Below are 15785 nucleotides of genomic sequence, written 5' to 3'. Positions count from 1 at the left end.
TCTTTGACACTAACACGGGAAGCTGCTATTTTAGCCAATCTATGAGTTTGTTCCCTGTGGTTATTAATCTCTAATCTTCCGACCATGCCATATATATTTGAGCTTCCATTTTGGATTATCATAGGTCACCATTTTATTCTCAGGTTCATAAAAGTTTCTAAACAAGGTCTCCTGCTGAAAGCTCACAGTTTAGTAGCTGTTTTCCAAGCTCTAATGTCAGATATAAAGGGCTTGAGCAAGTTTGTCTGCCCAATCAATCAGAAGCACTACCTATCAGTCTTTCTTGGTTACTAATAAAAAACCCGTTTACATAAGATCTCGGTGATTTGTTTGGATATGAGATGAAAAAAGTTCGGAAGTGTTGACAACTATCTACTCCAAAAGCTTAAGCTATTAAAGAGGGTGTAACATAAATATATAAATCATTCAACACGTCCCCTCACGTTTGGCCTTCTTTTGGTCCAACACGTGTTTCAATTTTAGTTATCAGGGTGATGGTGAGGTTTGAACACAAGACCTTTGGCTCTGATACCATGTTGACAACCATCTACTCTAAAAGCATAAGCTATTAGAGAGGGTGTAATTTAAATATATAAATCATTCAACAGTTCGAAAATATTATTTTAGGAACCCTTAAATTACTCCTTGATAGAATATTTGATATGAGAATATCATAGGAAGGATTTTAGCCTATGATAGAATTTTTTATTGGAGCGATTTATGGTATTAATTTTAGAAATCTTCCATCAATGTATTTTCCATATTTATCACTTTTATATTTTCACCTATAAATTGAGGTGATCATTGTATACAAATATTAAGAGAGTATAATAAAGATATGTAGCCCCCTGGGCTTTGTGTGTCGTGGATGTAAGTCCTAGTAGCTGAACCACGTTATATTCTTGTGTTCTTCATGTTTTAGTTACTCTCTTCAACTTTTATAGCTTTCAACATGGTATCAGAGCAGGTTTATCATACCCTGCTCTACACTCTACTCGTCTCAGATCTCCGGATCAACTCATCTTGAATCTCCTGATCAACTCGTCTCGGATCTTCGGATTTCGGATCAACTCATGTCAGAGTTACTCGTCTCAGACTCTCACAACTTCATAATTAGTTTCAAGTTGGACACTTGAGTTAAAATCTCCGTGTACCAACTTGAGGGGGGGTGTTGGAAAATATTATTATAGGAACCCTTAAATTACTCCTTGATAGAATATTTGATATGAGAATATCATAGGAGAGATTTTAGCCTATGATAGAATATTTGATTGGAGTGATTTATAGTATTAATTTTAGGAATCTTCCATCAATGTAGTTTCTATATTTATCACTTGTATTCTTTCACCTATAAATAAAGGTGATCATTGTATAGAAAGATTAAGAGAGAATGTAATAAAATAGATGTAGCCCTCTGGGCTTTGTGTGTCATGGATGTACGCCCTAGTGGCTAAACCACGTTATATTCTTGTGTTCTTCATATTTTAGTTTCTCTCTTCAACTTTTATATCTTTCAACAGGAAAAGATAAGGATATCATCTGATCAATTCAAGATGAGGATGAGTCGAGCAGTATTTGGAAAAGAGAGAGATGGGTAGTGTTTGGATATGAGAGAGAGATGGCTCAAGAGCCTCAGCCCAGCATGCTAGCTGAATGAGACATAAAAATAAGCTCAAGCTTGGCTGGTTTACTTAATGAGCAAACACGAGCAAAGCTTTTAACAACCCGAGCCAGAACTGTTCATTTGCAGTCCTAAACACGGCAGCAATTTACTCCAGAATATGTCAGATCTGTCCATAACGTGCTACATCATTATGGCCATCCTCTAAAGCAGACACCGCAGTTTGCAGTTCATCAAAGTTACATGTTATCAATTAGTAAGCATTCAATAATTTTCCTGCATTCTTAGTTTCAAAAGCACCACCATCAGTTCTAAAAAAATTGAACCAATTCTGTTAAGTAATACAATATTTCCAATAACACATACCTGGGGCTTTTCCTTTGCAAAGCGAACCATATCTTCCGGATTCACCTCCAGTGGATCATAACCCAACTTGGCCTTCGTAACAGCCTGACATATAAGCATAGAAGAGGAAACGTGTTAAGTTTACTACAGAAAATAACACAGGTCACACGGGGAAATAGCCAAATTCCTTGCAAAGCTAAATAAATCATTTCAAGCCTTGAACAAAAATAAATAAACAGTTGACAGCAGAGAAGATAGATGTCCCTACTCTCAGTAGATTTAGGAAAAGATCTTGTTGACCTCACTAGATTAGTTGCATTGAATGCTAGAATCAAACATAAATGCTCAAAGATTCAAAATATTAAAAGCAAATCCAGCCATTTTCAACCTTCACAATTTTAGGGTGTCAAGGTGTTGGTGTAAGACACCATTTACAACCAAATCAGTTAAGTCATTTAAATAATCCATGGGATGGGCAAAATAAGAAGTTTGTATTAAAAAAGACAGAAGCTCTATGCTTGTTCTTTCGTATAATTATTAAAATCTAATGACACATAAGAAAGAAGGTAAGTATTTTAAGAACAATAGATGCAAGCATTTAGTAAATTAACAAATTGACTACAAAAGAGGACAAGATACATTAATCTGAATACAACTTGGTTATTGTATCTTGCTTTTTGGCCTAACAAGATATAGAAGTTCCCAAGAAACACAAATGCAAGTGGTAGATTGCCATCCATAACATCATGATTCCAACCAGCAATTAGATAGACATTGAGCAAAAGCTAAGAAATGAATGTAAAATATATGACAAGTCACCATGCCATGAAAATACCAAAAATCCATAGGGCATCAGCATAATGGATAGTGTGGATGCCAACTAATTGACTATGTGACAATGTCAGGTCACGATTATGATGAGGTAAATAAGATTACCTACTAGCTGATGAGAGAGAGTGGCATTAGGTGACCAGCCATCATCTAGACATATTTATGAGAGTAAGAGCAGTGCATGTTAAATGAGCTTGAAAGATCATATTTGCATATATAATTCTGCAGAGGAAGTAGATGGCCAATGCAATGCAATTATCGTCCCTGGTGATAATCATATCATCAACATATAACAGAAATATAGTCCGTTAACAAGCCAAAAAATTAGCATGAGGATGCTCAACAAGATGGAAACCAGCTGACTATAAGATAAATAGATCAACGAAGTGGACAATCTAGCTATAGGAATGATGTTGGGGAGGCTATTCTAAGCTTTGGAATGTTAACTTATGATAGCAAATACCCATTTTAAAAGAGGGATAGACATTGATTTTTCTTTTTTTCCCTTAACTAGAGGAGTGGAAAACTTCACGTGCAAATGTTGTAAGGTTTTTCTGGAAAAAAGCTTAATAACATAAAATAGTCTGACAGTATTAGACAGGTATATTAAAGGACAATCAAGAAAGAGAAAGGGGATTATAAACTTGGTAGGATTTGAAAGAGGAGAATGTAAAACATTTAAGAACAAGATGACAAAATAAATAACATGGACTAGAAAATAAAACTAATATAATGTGGAATAGAATAGCTGAAAGTATTAAAAAAAATAGTGAATAGATCTTCAAAAATTAAAAGGAAGAGGATCATATCGAAGAAACTCAAACCACAATAAAAACAAAAAGTTAGTGCATAGAATTTGTAACAAACCAAAAATGAATAAACCTTTGATAAATAAAAATATGTAAAGAAGAAAGTCAAAAAATTAGTGTGAGATGCTAAGTATAAAATATATGATGATATTTATTCAAAGTAGGTACAAAGAATGAGAGAAATAATATAAACAAACTTGCTAAATTAAGAGAGAATAAAACTAGAGGTTTTAATAATATTAAGTGTATGAAAAGGAAGGATATAAGGATCTTGGCTAAGAAGCAGGTATACTTCTATAAGGAGGTGTATCGGTATCATATCCTTGCCATACAGTCATACTCCTCCAATACTCACAGATACATATCCAATACTTTTTAAAAGTATCAATAATTTTGAAAATAAACTTTTTCTTTTCTATTTTAAACAAGTATATTTCTCAAATACTTCGAGAAACATCAAACAAATTTTGGACACTAAATTTTAATTTATTTAAGTACAGCATCATAGTATAATTGTCAGGAAAAGCATAAAAAAGATGCAGAATACATAAAACCTCTTCCAAAATGACGATTCGAGATATAGCGAAAAATGTCACATTTAATTTAGTCCAAAGTTTATGTTAATGCTAGGGGTTGCGAACTGTGTTAATGGGTTGTGTTCGTGTAATGTCAAGACAATAGGATATTCTGTTATATGTGTCAAACCAAGCACGATCAATTGGACATAAATGAGAGAAAATCGATGAAGATGGTTTAGCCATGTATAGTGACAGCCAATAATTAAAATGTTAAAAAAGAAGGATGTGGTCTTATTGAGGGTAATGCTAGGGGAAAAGGAAAAATACAACTAACATACTTTAAAATTATTATAAAAGATACAATCCATTAACAGGGGCAGACCCAAAAATGTTATATTGGAGGTGCCAACTTAACAGTAAAATATATATGTGTGTGTGTATATATATAATGTATTCATTTTTTTTATAATAGAATATTCAAAAGGTGGATCTAAGAAAATTATTTATAAAGTAAAAACATTTCATAACTCAATGAGTGCATAAAATAAGAAGAATAGGTACAAGTGTTATTTTTCAGGAGTCACGTATTAATCTTTTTACCTTTTTATTATTTATAGGACTACTTTTTAGGGATTTTATTAAATTTGGAGGGGTAATATATTAAAAGAAAATTACTACTTTATAACTCCATCAGCCTATTTTTTAGGAATTTAAAAAAAGAAAATAAAATTTGGGGGTCCCTTAATAGTTTTGCCCCTACAATCGAGTCTGGTTTAACTAAGGTTATCATCTTAGAACAGAATTAGGATACAGGATTTATGTATTGGGCCCAAATAGTTAGAAAAGGGATTTATTGAGTTGAATTCTTTGAATCTATGTTTTTCCCTTCTTTTCATTTTACAAATTCTGTGATGGTTGACGACCCTTTGCTTTCCAAATGTTCAAAAAATTATCCATGTGGAATGGGTATGATCACATCAAGAATTTCAATCTTCAGTGCTCTTTTTCTAACATCGTATTATATGCAAAAAGATAAATTTATAAGGAAGTTGATCGATGATGTCTAGATTACGGAAGGATAATTGTAAAAGATCCCACTTAGCTATCAACAAAACAAAAATAAAAGCAGCACAAACCAATATGAGTACACAAATAAATAAGAAATAAATGAATTATTATAATGGTCTATAAAAATATCAAATGCATCTATGTTTAAACCTCAAGTGCCAACAAAAAGAACAGCATACTAGAGCGTCAACATGTCTTATAAGTATAAGGAAATAATGAATTTATGCTCTTCCATTGATCAGAGAGAAGTGTTAAAAAAGAAGCAAAGATCACAAAGTCAAAAAGCACATGTGCAATAAACATGAAATATCATCATATATAGGTGAATAAAAAATAAAAGTTCCAACAAGCACAAAATAGTAATAACATAACACAAATGTAAATTGGTGATATGCACCTTTAGGCCCTGGCTCCCCTGGGGAAGATAACTATCACGTTTGACCCATGCAAAACAATCCAGGTGGCAAGCAAATTTAGCACGACATTCCCCCTGATTCTTATCACATTGAAATCCCAGTTCCTGCAAGCTCGAAAACAAAAGGACGTAAAAGAGAAATCACGTTTCAATCATAATGCATGCGCCTCAACCTGAAAAACTCCAATTGAGAACCAAATTAGAGTTTCTCTAAAGCCATGCAAAGATGGTAACAAGGCTGACATACAACCATTGTTAGAACAAGTACAATCAAAAGATAAAACTCAAGCCAACGGTTCTACAAATATTTGTTCAAATGATTACAGTATCACAAGGATTGTTACTGATACTAAACTAAATGCAAGATGATCGTTATAGTATCAACCCCTCAGAATATCTTAAAATAAGATTCTTATTGAAAATACGTTTTTTTTTTTTTTTTCCCCAGGCAATATGTAAACCATTTCACTAGAAGGGTACAGAAAGTAGCTGTTTCTGGACAATGTTGATGTTTTATCACATTGGACTGGCAATGAAGGAAACTCATGAAGCAAGGCTTAAATTATATTGGTTATATCAAAACATTCTGGGTGGACAAACTTCAAGAATTCTCACAAAGACCAAAATAGAAAAACACGAGCCTTTAGGCAGTTGTAGACTATTTCCAACTATAAAAGTAACCTAGAAGGCCAATTTGTGTATAATGCTAATTGCATTTAAAAAAAAAAAACTTAGCAACATACATCACTCATTCTAAACCCATGATGAGCTGCTCTGCTTTCGATAAATGGCCAGTCAAAAAAGTCGCCGTTGTATGTGACATAAATACCAGGCTTCACCTCTCGCATATGGGAAAACCATTGTCTGAGAAGCTCTTCCTGCATCAAAAACCAAACCATATCGTGCATCAGGACCCTAAAAAGGATTGAAACTATAAAAAGTTTGAAAATATCATTACCTCGTTTTTTACATTGTAAACTTTGAAACACCCTTCAAATTCTGGTTTTGGGGTGTATTCCAGATCCTCTATATCTTCACCAACACACTGAAGAAAAATGAAAAAGAATCAGATTATATTAACCCTTGGAAATGTACAATGTTATCATTTCCACAAATGTATTTCAATTCTAACACATGGGATGGCCACGATGATGCTTATTGAATTACAAAGCAATGGCCGTGTTACCTGTAATGATAACAATGCAACTCAAAGAATGATAACAATTCAATAATAATTAATCTTGTAAATGAAGTAAATTAATTCTCAGAACATGATACAAAAATAATGAGAACATGAATGGATGCCATAAGAGGAATTATTTTTTCTTTGATAAGTTGAAGTTATATTAAAGCAGATGCCAATCGAGACACAACCAGGAAGGCAGAGGTTATACAAAGTTATAAGCTATAAACATAAATTAGTCACCTAACGAATGAAGAAACAATCATACAAAACTGAGAAATTCCTGTGAAAAGGGAAGGAAAAAAAAACAAAAAAAAAAAAAAAAAGACTCAGCACCACATGCCAAAGAAAAGTGTATTCCTCTACCCTGTATACTCCACTATGATAAAGGACAAACCAACCATGTGGCTCTCTTCCACTCATTCCAGAGACTCTCCAACTGGGCAGAAGCTCAAGGGCTGAGTTGCACATAACTTAGAGAAACCCAAAGAAGGAGAAAGAAATGGCCTGTAAATTGTAATGACTAGTCACTGGACAATTTTTCTCTATGTGATGCACTGCTCTCCATCCCTTGTGCACATCCATCATATCTTCTATGCTTAGGTCCTATCTTTCCAATTGCGGAAATCCAACCAAAGATAGCAGCCATGGGAAGATAAAAATATATATTAAGAAAAAAGCACGAGTACAATTTATGTATGCCGTTATATGAAACTTAATAATAAAAAGAATATAATTTAACAAAAAACATATAATAACGAAAAATTATTCAACCACAAATTACTTGACTGGAAAACCTATTGCAGCTTTATTAGACAAACATTTTTAGTGACATTTTTAGTAGTAATCCGGTACAGCACTACAGCCTCATCAATCACCCCCTTTCACATCAACTTGCAACCCACTTTTATATGCCAAACAGTCCATATGATGTCTACCAATAGCAATCTTGTGAGAAAAAGAGAGAGAGAGAGACTGATGCCACCTCTTCAAGAAATATACATCTTTTCTATTGCTCTGATGATCACTATTAATGAAAATATCATTATTATAAGATATTCTATACTTTTTACATCAATGCATGGTATACTCTAAACGGTGAATTTTAAAAGCATATATTCTCTACCTTGATGGTAAAGGACCTAGACAAATTGAGGGATATGGCCAAATTGTTGTTTTGAGAACTAAAGCAACGATTATTTTCAAACAAAACTGTTATATTACTTCATAGTCATGAAGATTTTGGCAACACCTTCTCCTAAAAAATAATACTAAAAAGCAACCTCCTTTTTTTTTTTTTTTTTTTTTTTGATAAGTAAAAAGCAACCTATATTTATCCAGACGTGTCTCAAAATAAACAAACAAGTATATCAAGAATTCATTTTAGAACATACAAATAAAGTAAAGCTTTAGTGTTAACTTTGCTGTATTCACCTCTCTGTTAATAATTAAATACCCTTGTCCGTCAACCATGTACGATATCATCATTATTAAATCATATTCAGCGTCTGGAAATTTCAAAGGGAGCTTTGTTGTCTCAATATCAAATGCACAAACATGAACTTCAGCACGTTGCAGGAGATCAGTCCTCCTTTCTAGCATAAGACCAGCACTGGATACAATAACATTGTACCACTGTCCACATCTTACATCTGAATTGCATAAAAATTTCTTAGTGAGAACAAAGGGAATGGTCAATTTAATTATTACTTTTGAAAGTACTAAATAGAAGTGAATTGAACAATCAGCCAAAAGAAAATTCACCGTTATCAACAGCAAAGCGAACATGGTAAGGAACATCATACTCGCGGAGATCCATGATACAATCTATGAAATCTTGAGGTCTCTGTTTGCTGCAGGTCAAGCAACTAGACATCTTATGATCAAGAGAAAAAAAGGGTTCCCTACTTACAGTGAGATGCAGAAAATCAGCATTGTGCAAAAATTCAGGTTTTCAAAAACAACAATACATTTATCTATACAGGAATAGCAACATATATGTATTAAGTCAAACCAAGATGTTCCATGCTAATAAAATTTGAATCAGTACGCTTGTTCTACCTTTTCCCAGTTAATATAGACTCATATGCGTCTGCAGCATCAAACTTTGCCAGGTTTCTTTCAACAACATGCACTAGATCACTCTTCACATGCATCAGTTGTTGAACAGTATCAAAAGATATCTTCAAATAAGATTTGTGTAAGCCGGAAAGATGGTTTTTCTGTCATGAAATAAAGCAATCAGATGCAGTTTTGGGAAAATGTATAGATAAGAGTTCAACCATCTCAGGCATGAACAAACACATTGAAATTCAACAATATAAATAATAATCAAATAACCTGTCAACAAAAACCAAATGCAAAGATGGCATCCAGCACAATAGCCATTAGTAGTTCTAAGGTGCACTTCTAGAATGGTGAAAAGCTTAGAAACGAGCTGAGATCAGTATTTTTTTTTTTTTTTGTGATAAGTAAAGGATTTTTGATGAGTAGATTATTCCATTACCAGCCCACAAGAAGAAAAATGAATGAATAGAAATCATCTAAGATGCTAATTAGATGTATGCGTGCACACCTCTCTTGTTCATAAGCCTGAACAAGTCAAGCTAAAAGAAAATTTTTTAATAGACAGAACCTGAGCAAACCTCTTTAATAGTTTACACCAAAGTTGTCATAGCAGCAAATGACATCCAACAGCACTACTTCTAAAGATAATACCAAGTTAGGCCGTCTTGGATGGGATTTAGAGGGCTATTTGCAAGTGGAGCAAGCCTTGTCTTTGATCTAGGTGGGGTGCCAAATTGGACAACTTCCACTACTCTTTACAAAGCTTTTGGATTAGCACCAATTGTCATGCTATAATTGAGCTATGTTACAGGATGAAAGGCTTTAATCAGGTATTGCTTATGTAGCATATTAGCTGTTCATATCACTCTTTTACTTTGTCATGAACAGCAAAATAATCTAATTTCCATTTCAAATTATACTAACCTCGCCACAAAATTTTAAAAAATATTGTAGGCAACATTATTATATATCCACACATTATATTTGTTTATCCTTTCATTATTCAACTGCGTGAAGTTGGTTATATAGGGCCATGGCCACATTCCAAATGATCAAACTTATTTTTATATATAGTAAAATTTTGCTTAGAATGTGGTCACTGACAACAATCATTTGTGAATTTCCTCCTCTCGAAACCAGTGTAGACAGTTTTGCACCAAGGCAAGAATCATTCACAATTTCCATCTCTTAAGCAAAATAGTTGTGAGATCTATCGAAAACCGACATAGCTTAACTCATCTATTTCGAGTACACCCATAACTTACTAGAATCATGACTCACATCGAAAGTGTACTACATTTTCGTAAATTAATTTCCAGTAGATGTCAATCTATTAAACTAATACTAAAAATGAAGTATGGGGCAAAATTGTGATAGATAGGGAGACTAACACTACAAACTTCCTCCCATTCTATGCATGTAAAAGTGAGAATGTAATTTATTCCAAATAAATTGTCTAATATGGTAGTTGTAAAAAGAAAAAAAAGGGAAAAGAAAAAGACACCTGAAAAAAATTATTGGCTACAATTCAAGAACGATATTAGATATTAGAAAAATAAAAATGAATGTGACATTAAAAGACAAAGGCCTTACAAGATCAAGATCCTCTTTCTCCATGATTTCTATGTCAGCAATTTGATTCTCATAACGTCGTCTCAAATATGCCTCAACATCCATTTCCATTTTGTCCTACAACGTAAAAAAAACCACCATAGACACGCGACAATTAACTAAAATCAGAACCCGACATAGTAACCCTCTAAAAGTAGAATATGCACTATAGTCTATATACCTTTGTGGCAGCGTAGAAATACGGCCTGAACTTGTACTTCGCTTTGAAAGTAGAGCCATCCTGAATTCAAATTAAGAAAATTTACTCAAATTCATTCTACGGATCTAACTTAATTGACAAGAAGAATAATTTATAGTATATTGCTTCATTACCTGACAAACGAAATAAAGATCGACACAACTATAGACCTTGCGAGTTTCTTGATCCTCCCAAGATGACTACAAGATACAATAAAGATTGCGTGATTCTTGAGCAGTTGTTCTTGACTACAAGAATGTAGAGGAAAATTGGGGGAAATGAAAAAGAAATTGTGAACTTGGTCGTGTATTGAACGACTCACCGACGCGAGTGTAAGCAACCAACCGAGGCGTTTTTCACCTTCGGAGAAAATATCGAAACCAAGCTTGGACTCGAGCTCTTCTTCGGCGGTGAGGATGAGCCTCTGCTTCTTGGAAATTCTTGAATCTTGGCGGTCTCGTCTTCGGTTATCGCCGTTCATCTTTTGATCTCCGGCGGAAAGCCTCTATTAACGCTTTCAGATCGAGGGTTAGACCTAAAATGTTAGAGAGGGAGAGAGAGAAAGCACCTTCTGAGAGACGGGAGACGAGAGACTGAGGAGGTGAGGGCTAGAGCCCTTTCCCGCGCTTTCTTCATCTCCTTGATAGTGTGCTAATGACGCAAATACCCCTCTGCTTGGGCCTCGAGACAGAAAACAAGCCTTTGAATCCAAAGACAGAAAAACAAGATGGAGTGCCTTTTTATAAGGCCTGGCTTCATGTTTGGGCCGGAAGACCAAAAAAAGAAGATAGCGCGTTTTATAAGTCCAATGTATAAAACAACCTCGCTTCATGCTTGGCCTCAAGAAGAAAAGGAAACAAGATCGCGCGTCTTATAAGTTGAATGTCGAATAGCTTTCAATTAATGATCCTTGGGCCGAATTGGCGCTTGACAATCTCCACATTTTTTTTTTTTTTGGGTCCATGTGCATATTTATATACTACGTATAATGGTATATTTTACGTATTTGTGGGCAATGCGCATAAAATGCATTATTTTTCATTAGTTTTAAATGAATTGTCCTTTGTAGGACTGAAATTATGTTAGACTGTTTGAGCAACAGTTTTTAGGATTAAGCTAGCTAAATATAATAGACCCGAGGTTAATCTTGTTGTTTGATAAAATTAAAAATTAAGTACTGAAAATTTTAAGAGCTGAATTTTAAGTACTGAACTTTTTAAGTGGTAATAAAAATAAATAAATAAATAAATTATTATTTTCAGCGTTCAGCATTCAATAATAAGTGACGTCCCCAACACTTAAATTTTCACCCCATTTTTAGTGGTGCTTACTATTTTAAATGATTCAAATTGCATTATCAAACGCACTTAATTGAATAAACCGTTAATTCGTTCATAATTAAGTACTAAATTAAATTTTCATACGACCTCTTACACTTCACCAGGAAATTGATTATTCTATATGATGTTGTTACATTTATGATTTAACCTTTAACCATGGAACAATAGAATTATTAGCGGTTATATTAATTAGCACAATAATAGAGTTATAGCAAGTTATACATATTGAATTGGATGGATCTATAGTAAATTTCGTAACTTGTAAATTAGCCCTACTTAGAAGATTATATAACTTTTGAGATGTCATATTAAATTTTGATTGCGACAATACTAAATCGGAAATTACATACGAGTATGATTGAGTTTTATGACTACTATATACTAGAGTATCTAGATACTTATAGATGTCTTAACATAGATTCATCAATTATTAGATAGTTTGGACTTATTAAAATTCGGTCAGTTGGATTTAATGAATTGTTTATAAATAGTAGTTGAATATGTAAACATTTGAACTCCTAAATTTTTACATATATAGGAGCTCAATTATCATTCAAAATTATATACAAGTCTAGAAGGGCACCAGTGAAATGAATTTATTATCTGTGCGACTTTTATTGGAATTTTAAAAAATGGAATGACCTATAAGCAAATAAAAGCGCTTAGAAAGGGATTCACTTGTTAGTAAACAGTTTTACAGGGGTGTCTTTGTATATATGTTGGTAGGCATTATTATTATAATAAGGGTGAACTACATTAAACCCCTTTTTTGTATCTTTGTTTTTTACTAAACTCTCATTTTCTATTTTTTTGTCATAAAACCCCCTCAACAATTAGAAAGAGTTGATTTAACTAACTCCCGTTAACTAACTATTAGAGGGGGTTGATTTAATTCTCAAGTATATATATATATATAGCAAATAAATTTCAAGGAAAAAAAAAAACCAAGATTTATATTGGAAAAAAAAAAATTAGGCATTATTTCTGGTAGTGTCCCTTTAATAAATCTATATAAAATGAAAATCAATAAAAACTAAATGAATTAATGCATAATATAATTCTGAAATATATATATAGCAAATAAATTTGAAGAAAAAAAACCTAGATTTATATTGGAAAAAAAAACCATTAAAACAACATGTTCTCTTCTTCTTATTCAACTTCTTTTATTTACCCATTATTATAATATTACATATAATTTGTATCATAATATAATGGTATATATAATATGTATCATTAAATATTATTTAAATATATTTTCATTTCCATCTAGTCTTCAGACCAATATATATCTAGGTTTTTTTTTTTATTTAGGAAAAAAATATAGTTTTTTTTTTTATTCTTGAAATTTATTTGCTATATATATATTTGAGGTTTATATTGTGAATTTATTTATTTGGTTTTTATTGATTTTCATTTTATATAGATTTATTAAAGGAATACTACCAGAAATAATGCCTATTTTTTTTTTTTCTAATATAAATCAAGGTTTTTTTTTTCTTGAAATTTATTTGCTATTAAATATATATATATATATATATATATATATATATATATGTATGTATTTGAGAATTAAATCACCCCCTCTAATAGTTAGTTAACGGAACTTAATTAAATCACCCCTCCTCTAATAGTTGAGGAGGGTTTTTTGATAAAAAAAAATAAAAGAGGGGGATTTAGTGAAAAGCACATATAGAAGAAGGGGGTTTAATGTAATTCACCCTTATAATAATGCTGAGTTATTATTATTTCCTAATCATATAAGGATATAAACAAGTGATTAAAATCTGATAAGCAGTACAAATACTAATTTAATTCCGAGTCGTACAAAGATACAAACAACAACTACAAACCGTAATTTGTTTATGGTATGTTTTTCCTATAAAATCTCATAATTACTAGTCCAAATCATACAAGGATATAAACAAGTAAAAACCCTAATTTGTTTATGGTATGTTTTTTCCTATAAAATCCCATAATTAGTAGTCCACCTATCCAGACAAAAATAACCATTACCCTATTTTGTAGCATAACCTCGAGCTTTCTTCTTAATAAAACCCTAGAAGCGGCCTCAAGCGCTCATATCCGACATTCAGGGTATTTTTTTTTAATTTTTTTGGTACTATCATCTATGCCTCCGGGTTTTTAATCTCCTAAGCAATATACATTTATATTTATATTTATATTTGTATTTATATTTGTATACGTATCTATTATACATGTATTCTGTATTCTGATTTTGCAATGTGTTTTGAGTAAAGATGAAGGTGATCGCTGCGTATTTGCTCGCTGTGCTGGGAGGCAACACCAATCCATCGGCTGATGATTTGAAAAATATTCTCGGTTCAGGTACTACCCTCTCTTTTTGCCTTTAATTTTATTCCTTGTGCTTTGCAGATCATTGCTTCGTTTGATTATTTTGGCTGTTTCTAACTGATAAGTAGGTTCATGACTGTCATGTCAAGTTGCTTATTTAACAGTTTACTGATTCAAGTCACTTTACCATCGTTGATATCACATGTGGACCATTGCAGTGATGTTTAAATAATAAAATTTTATGGTCACGTACAGTTGGCGCTGAGGCTGATGACAATATGATTAAATTACTATTGTCCGAAGTTGCGGGGAAAGACATCACTGAACTTATTGCTTCTGGAAGGGAGAAGTTGGCTTCAGTTCCCTCTGGTGGTGGTGGTGCTGCTGCTGGGGGTGGTGCTGCTGCTGCTGCTGCACCTGCTGCTGCTGAGCCAAAGAAAGAGGAGAAAGTGGAGGAAAAGGAGGAGTCTGATGAAGTGAGTTTTTTATGAGATTATATCACCAATTAGGATAAAGACTCGAATGTTTTTAATTGTCATCTTATACCTTTAGACGTGATGATATTTCTTTACATCACGAAATTGAGTTTATATTTTCTGACTTTTGTATTCATCTTGTTGCAGGATCTGGGATTCGGTCTCTTTGACTAAGGAGTTGCGACCAATCTGTCCACCTGCAGCCTTCAGTTTTTTAGTTGTTGGTGGTAGTTTTAGTTCGAAACTCTGTTCACTTGATTAATTGGGGGAATCGTTTGAAGGAATGAATTTTTTTTAATTTTTTTTAATTTTGGCGGAACGTTTATTTTTGTGGTAAGTTTGGATCGAAAGTTTATTAGTATTCACAGATTATTGAAATTTGTTGTCACTGTGACAGTTACTTGAATTTCTAGCACAATTTGTGATGTGTGTTTTGGTGGGAAACATTGCCTATAATTGAAATTCTTTATTTCATAAACATTATGACCATTACTGCACTAGTTTAAGATAACCCGCCGGAGTTTGGCACGTTTATGCCTCCTTCAACCAAAAACTCTTTACGCAGATTATTTTTCCTTTCAAACGTGCGGAATGCATATTTTTGTGCGATGCATGTGGGATTGAAAGCACATGTAGAACATGTCTTCTTAACCTTAATGGCCAAGCAGCCTCACATAAAAAAAACATGTCTTCTTAACCTTCAAAAAGAATTATCAAAAATTAGCGGTGGTCAAGCAGTCACACATAAAAAATGAGAGAATGCATCCGTAATAAAACAGTGGAATTACCCTGCTCTCAAAAGCTTTGTTATGATTAAGTCACGCATGCCCCCACAACCAAAATTTTTACTTACAAGATTGAAATCTTTGAATGAAAATACCTTAATCACACAAACTTTTGGGTTCGTCCCTGCAACTAGTACATTAGATAATAAATGCAGAGTTTTTCAGGATCAAAAGATTTCCAGAAGGGAAGAGTACGAGAAC

General features: G+C 33.0%; 2 protein-coding genes across 2 annotated transcripts in view; one reads left to right on the top strand and one right to left on the bottom strand.

The window, feature by feature from the left end:
- LOC132270165 (DNA polymerase epsilon catalytic subunit A-like) overlaps positions 1-11229 on the bottom strand; it is a 53386-nt gene extending 42157 nt beyond the window's left edge. The window contains exons 1-11 of the mRNA XM_059771365.1: positions 10990-11229; positions 10802-10867; positions 10650-10709; positions 10451-10546; positions 8852-9012; positions 8555-8643; positions 8225-8442; positions 6566-6652; positions 6351-6485; positions 5590-5712; positions 1988-2071 (exon numbers count right to left, since the gene is read on the bottom strand). Of these exons, the coding sequence (XP_059627348.1) occupies positions 1988-2071; positions 5590-5712; positions 6351-6485; positions 6566-6652; positions 8225-8442; positions 8555-8643; positions 8852-9012; positions 10451-10546; positions 10650-10709; positions 10802-10867; positions 10990-11148 (1278 nt within the window). The 5' untranslated portion in view covers positions 11149-11229. The remainder of the gene's footprint in view (positions 1-1987; positions 2072-5589; positions 5713-6350; positions 6486-6565; positions 6653-8224; positions 8443-8554; positions 8644-8851; positions 9013-10450; positions 10547-10649; positions 10710-10801; positions 10868-10989) is intronic.
- Positions 11230-14015: 2786 nt separating this feature from the next.
- LOC132268457 (large ribosomal subunit protein P2-like) lies at positions 14016-15312 on the top strand. The gene is made up of 3 exons (XM_059769302.1): positions 14016-14356; positions 14579-14799; positions 14947-15312. The coding sequence occupies exons 1-3, from the start codon at positions 14269-14271 to the stop codon at positions 14971-14973; spliced, it is 336 nt and encodes a 111-aa protein (XP_059625285.1). The 5' UTR covers positions 14016-14268; the 3' UTR covers positions 14974-15312.
- Positions 15313-15785: the final 473 nt, after the last annotated feature.

This window comes from Cornus florida, unplaced genomic scaffold (assembly GCF_030987335.1).
Source record: "Cornus florida cultivar Cherokee Brave unplaced genomic scaffold, ASM3098733v1 CherokeeBrave_3.0.0_Hap2_Chr08, whole genome shotgun sequence".
NCBI lineage: Eukaryota > Viridiplantae > Streptophyta > Magnoliopsida > Cornales > Cornaceae > Cornus > Cornus florida.
Note: the sequence above shows the minus strand (reverse complement) of the source record. Positions and strands in the feature narration are given on the sequence as shown.

Coding starts and splice junctions, on each gene's coding strand:
- LOC132268457 (XM_059769302.1), top strand. CDS start 14,269: ATGAAGGTGATCGCTGCGTATTTGCTCGCTGTGCTGGGAGGCAACACC. Junction 14,357..14,578: donor GAAAAATATTCTCGGTTCAG/GTACTACCCTCT, acceptor GGTCACGTACAG/TTGGCGCTGAGGCTGATGAC. Junction 14,800..14,946: donor AAAAGGAGGAGTCTGATGAA/GTGAGTTTTTTA, acceptor ATCTTGTTGCAG/GATCTGGGATTCGGTCTCTT.